Source organism: Capsicum annuum, chromosome 11 (genome assembly GCF_002878395.1).
Source record: "Capsicum annuum cultivar UCD-10X-F1 chromosome 11, UCD10Xv1.1, whole genome shotgun sequence".
NCBI lineage: Eukaryota > Viridiplantae > Streptophyta > Magnoliopsida > Solanales > Solanaceae > Capsicum > Capsicum annuum.
In genome coordinates, this window is record NC_061121.1 from 8,658,469 (window position 1) to 8,669,320 (window position 10,852).

The 10,852-nt window shown below is 36.0% G+C and overlaps 1 protein-coding gene across 1 annotated transcript; it reads right to left on the bottom strand.

The window, feature by feature from the left end:
• Window positions 1–8,090: 8,090 nt before the first annotated feature.
• LOC124888772 (putative F-box protein At1g32420) lies at window positions 8,091–8,615 on the bottom strand. Its single transcript, XM_047400061.1, has one exon. The coding sequence runs from the start codon at window positions 8,613–8,615 to the stop codon at window positions 8,091–8,093; it is 525 nt and encodes a 174-aa protein (XP_047256017.1).
• Window positions 8,616–10,852: the final 2,237 nt, after the last annotated feature.

Genomic DNA, 10,852 nt, shown 5'->3' on the forward strand with positions numbered 1-10,852 from the left:
CTAAAATACTATGATATTGAGAAAAATATTTTCAAACCATAATTCATGCATTCCAAAACATTCACCATAAAAGATCATAAACTCAAAGCCATCACAAGAGAGGGATTTCATTATTTGTTCTCTCAAATAAATCATAATTTTAAATCCTTATATATATATATATATATAAATCAATCTAAGGGGATAAGGCCAACAATAGTATAAAACATTCCAAATGCATAATTTAAAGCATAGATTCCAAAACCCCTTTATAAAATTCATGCTTGAAAAACTTTAAATCATGTTCAAGCATTTCAACAAACCCATGTAGTTTTTAGGATAAATCCCACGTACCTCAATTTAGGAATTTGATGGATGTTTCTTATAGCCCATCCAATGGGGATTTCAATTCTTGAAGAATTAAGGAAAAGCTATGGTTAAATCTTGAGATACATTGATCTTTGGGTAGAAATCCTAGGGAGTGTTCTTGATGATTTTAAGAGAAAATAATCTTATTTTGGTGTTTTGGGGATTTAATCTCGTGTTAAAGTTGATAAAGAAAGGGAAAATACCCAATATACCCTTAATGGATCAGAGAAAGAACTAAAAAATTGGCCTATGGGGGATTGCCAGGGCGTCACCTTGCTTAGACCCTGGGAGAACCCAGGGCGGTGCCCTGCTCATAACGGGGGAGAACCTGGGCGGTGCCCCGCTTAGAGTGGGGGAAAACTTGGGGAGGTGCCTCACTATCGCAGAGAGCTATTGTTTTGCCATCCCAAACATGCCCTTGAACTCATCTAAAAATTCTGAAACTCACCCGAGATGTACTCTTGACTTTCCCCATCGTGTATCAACAAAAAAATCAAGAAACGGAGGTCGAAAAGGTCATGAAATAATTCTTCAAAGATTGAGAGTTCAAAATGAGACTAAGTCCATTTGACAATTAGAAAAATTCTCAAGTTTTCAACTCTATAAGCATGCTACTAGGTGATAACATATGGAGGATTCCCGCGCGGGTGTTACAATGATGATTCTATTTCTAGTTCAAAAATGCGGGGTGTTATATTCTCCTTAGTGTTATCTTGATTTAACTCACGAACAACGTGTCTGTAAAATCATGAAATCAATAAATTATTGAAAAAATTAAAAAACAGGGAAATTCTTGTTGTTTGGGACATGTTTATGGCAAAATTATTAAGATATAAATACATATGATAAATTGTATTGTTTACCAAATTGAGGAAGGAAATCTTTGATGAGTTTGGGGATTTGAGGGCTGGACAATTTTATTTTTCAATAAACCTCCGGAGATTTGCTACATGAGTACTTGCTACAAAAGCAAGTAGGTAAGTACAAAAGCAAGTATTTAATAGAAAACTCATTTTTTATTGAGCAGTGGGTTTGACACTATTAAATTTTGTAAGCACTGTCTCACCTCTCTCAACATTTTGATCATTTCTTGAAGATGTTAGTTGTTGCCTCAAATATGTTGTGTTTTGGGTCATTTTATCCCACGTTGGAATTTTATCATTTGGGGAGGGGGTTTAGATTTATAAAAGAACTCTTCCTCCTCCCATTTAAGATATCCCAAATTGTTCTCTTCTCCCACAATTAATAGAAAAGGCTGTCTTGAGCTGTGCTCAGAGATTAAGTTTTTTTGGCTGAACTCCATTAGCAAATTTTTCTAGTGTCTTTATTTTTAGTATTAATATTATTTTTTGGGTATTTTTTTGTTAGTGTTTTGTCTGGTTTAAGAACCAGTTCATTTCACTAAGTCGTTTTATTGTATTGGAAAAATTACCCAATTTTCCCAACAAGTGGTATCAGAGCGAAGGTTTTGTCTGAGCATGCTCTGTGGTTGCAGCTTTGTCTGATCTTCAACATTAGAAAAGAATTTTTTTGGTCCTTTTGAATCCAAGGTTTGTTCCAGGATAAGTTTCTATCTGAGTATGCTCTATGGTTGCAGTTTTGCCTAATCTTCTACATCAGAAAAGAATTACTTTGATCCTCTTGAAATCTTAGGTGTTTGTTGTTGTTGTAATAGCAAATACTTTTGATTGAGTCTATAATGTAAAATAAAGATGAAGAAACGAAGGATCCTATTTCAAATATTACGCCGGGGTAATCAAGCTCCTCGTTATCATAGTCGAGGTTCTCGCTGTCTAGTCTGAAGTTGGCGGTGGAAATATTTGATGGTACTGGCCATTTTGGCATGTGGCAAGGAGATGTTTTGGACTCTCTTTTCCAGCAGGGTCTTGATATTTCTATTGAAGAAAATAAACCATAAGAGGTAGAAGAAAGAGATGGAGCATCATTAATCGGTTGGCGTGTAGAATAATTCGATTATGCATGTCCAGAGAGAAGAAGTATGCTTTCAAGAATGAGACTTCTACGCATATATTATGGAAGGCATTGGAGGACAAGTTTCTGAAAAAGAGTGGTCAGAACAAGCTCCTTATGAAGAAAAGGTTGTTATGATTTGATTATCAACAAGGTACTACTATGAATGAACATATAACTATGTTTAATCAATTAGTAGAATACCTGTTGAATTTAGTTGTGAAATATAAGGATGAGGAGCTGGCTTTAATGTTGTTATCATCTCTTCTAATGAATTTGAACATTTGGAAACTACGTTACTTCACGGGAAGGAGAATGTGTCGTTAGATGATATTTTTTCTGCTTCATATAGTGATGATACGAGATGGAGTTCTTAAAGGAACTTTAGAAGCACTGGTGATGTTGAAAGGCGTAAGGAAGAACAATTTGTACTATTACCAAAGTAGTACAGTGTTGAGGACAGTAGCAGCAATAACTTCAAGCACCAAGAAGGATGTTGAGATAATGAAGCTGTGGCATATGCGGTTGGGACATGCTGGTGAAAAGTCATTGTAAATTCTTGACAAACAAGGATTATTGAAAGGTATGAAGACTTGCAAACTTGAATTTTGTGAGCATTGTGTTCTAGGAAAGAAACTAAGAGTGAAGTTTGGCATTGCAATTCATAATACCAAGGGTATTTTGGATTATGTGCACTCAGATATGTAGGGACCTACCAAAACTCCGTCCATCGGAAGTAGGCATTATTTTATCACTTTCATTGATGATTTTTCCGGGAGAGTTTGAGTGTACTCTGTTTACTATGAAGAACAAAGATGAGGTGCTTGGAATTTTTCTTAAATGGAAAGCTCAAGTTGAAAATCAGACAAGGACAAAGATCAAAGTTCTTCGAACAAACAATGGAGGAGAATACAAGAGTGATCCATTCCTGGATGTATGCTAAGACTGTGGCATAGTTCGACACTTCACTATTAGAAAAACACCGTAACAAAATGGGGTTTCAGAGCGTATGAACAAGACACTTGTGGAGAAAGTTCGTTGTATGTTCCCTAATGCTAGGTTCGGTAGAAAATTTTGGGCTGAGGCTGTGACGTACGCTCGACATCTTGTCAATCATTTTCCATCATCTTATATAGGTGTCCAAACTCCATTAGAGGTATGGACTGGAAAACCTGCAACTGATTATGATACTTTGCATGTTTTGCGGTTCTATTGGATATTATCATGTGATTGAATCAAAGTTGGATCCACGAGCAAAAAAGGCTTTTTTTATGGGCTTCAATGTTGGAGAAAAGGGATACCATTTGTGGTGTTTTAAGGCAAAGAAGACAATTATCAGCAGGGATGTTACCTTTGATGAATCTGTCATGTTTAACAAGGTAAATCCAAAAAAAGTTGATAGTACTATGAAGTAGATGGAGTGTAATCCAAAACAGGTAGAGTTTAAGGAAACAGTGGTGACCCCAACTCGAAGCACCACCACTGACTCTACTATGGCAGAAGAAAAGTCAGATGATGAAGATATTCCAACCCAAGAACCTCTGCAGCAATCAGAACCAATTGCAGTTAGAAGACAGAGATGGGAAATTCAGAAGCCTACTTGTTTCACTGACATAGTAGCTTATGCACTTCCAGTTACCAACGAAGATGTTCCATCCACCTACCCAGAGGCTATTCGAAGCACAGAAAGTGGTAGTTGGGCAAGTGCAATGGAAGAGGAGATGCAATCTCTTAAGAAGAACAAGACATGGAAGCTGACACAACTACCAAAAGGCAAAAACAAAATTGGGTGCAAATAGGTATTTGCAAAGAACGAAGGATTTCTTGATAAAGAAGACATTCGCTATAAGGCAAGATTGGTGGTTAAAGGCTATGCTCAGAGGGAGGGAATTGATTATAATGAGGTATTTTCTCCAGTTGTAAAACATTCCTCCATTAGAATTTTGTTGTCCTTGGTAGTGAAGTTGAATTCAAAGCTAGCTCAACTTGATGTGAAGACCGTGTTCTTACACTGTGATTTGAAGGAGAAAATCTATATGACTCAGCCAGAAGGATATGCGATGTCTGGTAAAGAAGATTGGGTTTGTAAACTTAGAAAATCGTTGTACGGACTAAAACAATCTCTGAGATAGTGTACAGGAGAAGCAAATATAATTGTTGTGTGCATCTGTGCAAACTTCAAGATGGTTCCTACTTCTACTTACTCTTATACGTTGATGATATACTGATTGCAGCAAAGAGCCAAGTTGAGATTGACAGGTTGAAGGCTCAAATGAGTAAAGAGTTCGAGATGAAGGATTTGAAGGAAGCCAAGAAGATTCTCTGTATAGAGATAAGCAGGGATAGAGAGAGGGGCAAACTTTAGCTATCACAGAAGCAATATTTGAAGAAGGTACTATAATATTTTGGTATGAACGATGATACAAAATCTGTAAGTAACCCACTTATTTCTCATTTGAAACTGAGTACAGATTATCTCCGACAACTGATGAAGAGCTAGAATACATGGCAAAATTCCCGTATACACATGTAGTTGGAAGCTTGATGTATGCAATGGTATGTACAAGACCAGGTAATTCACAAGATGTTAGTGTTGTTAGCAGGTACATGTATGATTCGGGCAAGGGTCATTGGCAAGCTGTGAAATAGATTTTGCGGTATCTCCAAAATACCATAGATGCTGGATTGACATTCGAGTAGGATAAATCACTTGGTCAATGCATAGTTGGCTACTGTGATTCTGATTATGCAGGTGATTTGGTTAAGCGACGATCTACAACTGGATATTTGTTCACTTTAACAAAGGCGCCAGTTAGTTGGAAGTCTACCTTGCAGTCTACAGTGGCTTTGTCTACTATAGAGGTAGAGTATATGGCAATTACAGAGGCTGTGAAGGAAGCAATTTGGCTTCATGGGTTGCTTAAAGACTTGGGAGTTGGTCAGAAACAACTTGAGGTGTATACTGACAGTCAGAGTGCTATTCATTTAGCAAAGAATCAAGTCTTTCATGCACAGACGAAGCATATTGATGTTCGCTATCATTTTGTGCGGGAAATTCTCGAAGAGGAGAAGATACTTCTCCAGAAGATTCATACTACGGAGAATCCTGCAGATATGCTGACCAAGGTGGTTATAAGGGTCAAGTTCGAATCATTTTTTAGGCTTGATTAATATCCTGCACATTTGAAGTTGGCGCCTAACGACGCAAAATTGAAAGCACCGCAAAAGATTTTTTTTTATTATTTGTTTGTTTGAGAAGATTTGAATTTTGGTAGGATTGCAATTGAGCCAAGGTGGAGATTTGTAATTTTTTGGCTCATTTTATCCCACATCAGAATTTTATCATTTGGGGAGGGGGGTTAAAGTTATAAAAGAACTCTTCCTCCTCCCATTTAAGATATCCCAAATTGTTCTCTTCTCCCACAATTAATAGAAAAGGTTGTCTTGAGCGGTGCTCGGAGATTAAGCTTTTTTGGCTGAACTCCATTATCAAATTTTTCTAATGTCTTTATTTTAGTATTCAATATTATTTGTCGGGTATTTTTTTCTGTTAGTGTTCTGTCTGGTTCAAGAAATAGTTCATTTCATTAAGTTGTTCTGTTGTAGTGGGAAAATTACCCGATTTTCCCAACAGAATACCCTTGTTTCTCACCAGACGGTTTCACTGATTATGAAGGAACATGCATAATATTATCCTTCAGAGCATCAAAAGTGTCAAGACATGGAACCTCCTTTGGAACAACTGCACGAGCACTCGAGTTTGTAGTTTGGCTGTTTACAATTTATTGCATTGTGTTGCGAATTGGTGAATCAATTCGAACACCTGGAGAATTTGTCCTTGTTGCCACAGTCCAATTTTCAGATTGATGTTCTCGTTGCGCAGAATTTTTTAGAACTGACAAGGCAACTAAAGCTTGATTAATTACACTAGCATCAACCAGACTACCTTGCTCTTCACCTACCCTTTCACCCGGCGAAGCAACAACCATAGACACCCGATCCCTTTGGCCATCACCTATTATTTCCAGACTTTGATATCAAATCACACTCATCACCATCCCCAGTAGAACCTCTGTCAAAAATTCTTTCGTTGGTTAGGACTAGAAGTGTTGTTGTTTTCACAACTGAATTTTTCAGCTTGTCCGTGACCTACCGCTTCAAGTTGTTCATTACCAGACCTTGTTCATTCCCTTAATAGCTTTCCAGAATTATTTGTCTACAAACCCAAGTCATCAGGCCTGGCCAAAATTAATTCTTTTCCAATCTGCACACCATTTGTATGAGAACCAATAGCTAAAGCTACAATACTATCAGATTGCAAGACATCCCTAGTCACAACATCTAGTTGTTGCTGAGGATTTTGGTGCACAAAATTAGCTTGGTGATCAACAACAAGCTGATCCTTATTAACAACCTGTATGAGTTCTTTACCAGATCGCTTTGCATCTAAGATCTCTCTTGCATCATCTTGATATTTTTCAATACAAGTTCCATCTTCCGATGTTTCTTGTTGGATTTATGTAGTATTCTTTATCAAAAGCTATCGACATTCACTTTCATCATGGCCTTGATGCTTACAAAAGGTACAACAACTTGACAAATTATCATACACAAACTTCTGAAAGTGATCCGTAATTTTCGCAGATTTCTCATCGACATATTGAAGTTTCATTTGTTGCGGCAGCTTCGCTAATAAATCTAGTTCGACTTTGACCCTAGCTGTGCTAGGTTTCGACTTCTCTAGGGTGGCTTTATCAGTAGCCATTGGCTTAACAGCAGCTGGCGCAATGGACAGTAAGAATTGTTTTGCAAACAACTTCGGCGGTAAATTAGGAAAAGATATCCAAACAAGAGCTTTTGAAATTTCTTCTCTGGGATTGAGACCAATTGTCCATGGAAAGACTCTGAATTGGTGTTGTGTAGTAGGTAGTTGAAAGATTTAGCTGCAGCTAAAATATAATCGTCATACCTATCAAGTCTAAGCAATATATGTCGACGCGCGAGCCATCCGTTAAGGCAACGACCTTGACTTCATAATTTAAGGATTGCAAATAGTGTAGGTAATGTTTCTTTTTTGTATCGTTGCAAATGGAATTTACATTACCAGATCTAAGTAAAAGAAAAGAAAAAGAAACTAAACTTGAATAAATGTTAAATGAAATAATGCTCTTTACAGAATTGCTAACAAATGTAACACAAAAGCCTCTTCTTGTTGAAATTACTTTTGGACTTGAGTCTATTCTATTGTCCATGTTAAATATGGAATATTGTTCTCAACAAATGTTAATGGAATAATGTTCTCAACAAAGCTGCTTACATCGGATAAGTGAAAACGATCGGGAAATACCAAAGAAGTTGAGGTGCTAATAAGACTCGATGTCGCTAAAATTACTTGTGGACCTGACCTTATTTTCTTGTCACTAAGCAAGACAACCTTCTTCTCCTCCAAATGAGGATTAAATTTCATAAAAACCTTGTTAACCTCATCGTATACCACATCCCCATTATAATCAATATGATACCAATGTATAACTAGTTTTCCCAACAACGCAGTTTGCATTTTATTCAGTTTATAAGAATAAGTCCAATGTGGGAGTAAAAGAGTTCCAAACTTCTCCTCTATAAAGTTGAAGTAGGTGATAGTTTTTGGAATACCATCATTCCAATAAAGTACCCCGTTTAGATAGATACAATCCTCAGAATGATCATTATTGGGGCACTTCTCGTCGATTACTCTCCAAGAGTTGGTTCCTAGAGTTAGAATCTTGATCTTATAATGTAGTTTTTTCTTGCGATAAAGCAATTTGTATTTTTCTGTATAATCCCAAATACAACACAGGACACCATCCTTTCGGACTCTTCAAAGTAAATGGCAAGGCTTTTCTCTCCCTTGTCGTGACGTTATACAAGTGTATTTGAGAATCTTCGTAGCTATAGAGACAAACGAGGCCATTGCAATGATTTGAGCAAATAACAATCTCTTTCTCTCTTGAGTCTAAATATTGACGAGCATACACGAGTTGTAAAGGAAATCCTTCAAGCTGCGTTGGGGAATTATAAGTGCTTTCTACATCATCACGTTGATAGCGTGATCTTAATGCTAGTTCAAATAAGAGGCGGGTGGCTAGGGGACGTGATTGAGAAAGAGCATTGTGCAACTTGACAAAGTCAGGATCGTCTCGAATCAAACTGTTCCAAGTTCTAGAAACTGACCTGAATCGCAAGAGAGATTTAGCTGGAAGCAATACTAGTATCTCGAATAGTATGTCATATCCAAAACCACGTGTCTCCTGCATTCTCCTTTGGCAACTTCCTTGTATACTATCTGTTGCCAAGGGCGGCCGCTTCCGTTTTTTTGTGGTAGTAATTGCGAATTCACTTGCGGTTCCTGCTATGTTTGTTGTTAGAGAGAAGAAAATTAAATTAACCTAGCTTTCTGAGTACATTTATAAATGTCATAAAACAAATTAAATAAATACTAATGTATAGTTCCATCTATATACACATCAAAGGAAACCCTATTTGTGTTGGTTTCCGAGCTCTTTACAAATTCTACTACTAGTGTTTGGTTAAGGAGTACAACATATAATTTGGTAAAGTTCTCTAAAAACCCTAGGAATTTATAGTGAAGGAGAAAAAATAATTTCACCCCAATAAATTGGGTTAAAATTTATTGAATACGCGGTGATGCATGCTATGCGTATGAATATATAATAGTAACATTATTTAACCATAATTAGTGTATATATTGATCCACTAAATTAAGGATTACGGGAAATGGTGATTTTAGTCCTTGTATTATAGCTTTATTCTAGTTTTTATTCTTATATAATTTGACAAAGTATATTTAACCTTTAATTAACATATTAACATAGACGTGCAATTTTAATTGCTCAAACTAACGGAAGTTGAAAAAATTAACGAAATTGTTATGGTAAACCAGAAAAAATTAATTTTCTCATGAATTTTTAAAATAAAAACTATTTTAAGATAAATATTTTTAATGAGGACGACAAATATTTTTAAATGGATCGCTCAAACTTAGGGAGGTTAAAAATTTAACGAAATTAGTATGGTAAATCAGAAAAAAATAATTTTCTCATGAACTTTTAAAATAACAACTATTTTAAGATAAATATTTTTAATGAAGACGGCAAATATTTTTAAACGGAGGGAGTAGAGGGTTACTGTTATACTTTTTATAGTAATGAATCTTGCATGTGTTCCTAAGAAAAGGTATTTCTCTACTTTTGTTGGGTCTCAAAGGGGGGTGAAAATGCATAAGAATTATTGAATGAAAAAGAGATGTAACTTCAGTTCTTTCAAAATCGCTGATAAATCCTATTTCTCATAGAGGCAGTTGACAATTGAATCAAAGTTTGTCTTGAAAATTAACGAAAATAAATATAAAAGTTAATGTGTTCTGAAAGATCGGCCCGCCATTGCGCTATCAAATTGTTTCTGTACCTATAAATAGTTAGTTTTATGCTTTTCAGAAAATCTATCACAAACTGGATGTGTTTGATTTATAAACAATTATTCTTGTCTTTGTCGTCCAATTTTGAAAAATATTACTAAATTTTCCTTTTTTTCTTTCTAAAATTTGCAATAATTCTATATATTGACAAATGTTCCTTTTAATAAAATTGATTTTAAACTTTAACACTCAGTGAAGGACGAGTAGATTTGTATGACAAGATCATGAATCTCAAGAGGATATAATTCAACCAATATTTTTCTTTTAAAGCATCACACCTATATATATTCTAAAAAAAAGTTAAAAAATTTAGCCTAAGAGTACTTGTTTGACTTTATAGTGTCTACTTATGCAAATCCAAAGTTGAAAGGTATAGATGCAAGTTGAAATTAAGTTAAAAGACACATTTATGTATTATGCCTTTATTTAATGATCACACTGTATGCTAAAATATACATGAAAGAAGGACTTTTGAAGAAGAAACAAATATATCTGCATAAATCTAGGACAAAGAGGTTGAAGATTAGTCGACTGCTATTCAGTTAAATGACAATGCTTTAGAATTTCTGGACACTTGAGACAAATCTTGAGCAAAACACGAAGCGTATAACCAAGATCCTCAGACCGCGAGTTGGTCCCGGCCATAGCCCATAAATGAGACTAGACTAAGGAAAGTAAAGCAGAAAAAACTTGGTGACAAAGCTAAGAGAATTTATATTGCTTAGAGGTAGAGAAATGGGGGAGCATTAGGTGATGCCTTTACCAGGGGGAGGGGTATCTATTTATAATGTATAAGGTTGGCATTTTACTGATAGGTTATAGACCAATGGTCCAATACCACCTGCCGAGGAGCTGGTTGGGGAGTGCCAAACACGTATCCCGCATCTGACACTAGCCTGCCAAGGATCATTTGTACACTTGATATGTCGAGGAAGTGCTCTAAGTCGCATGTATCTTTACTTCAGATGCACGCATGTTGCGTGTATCTAAGACCTAAGATACACACAGAGCACAAGTCGCGTGTATCTTTACCTAAGATACATGTGTGTCATGTGT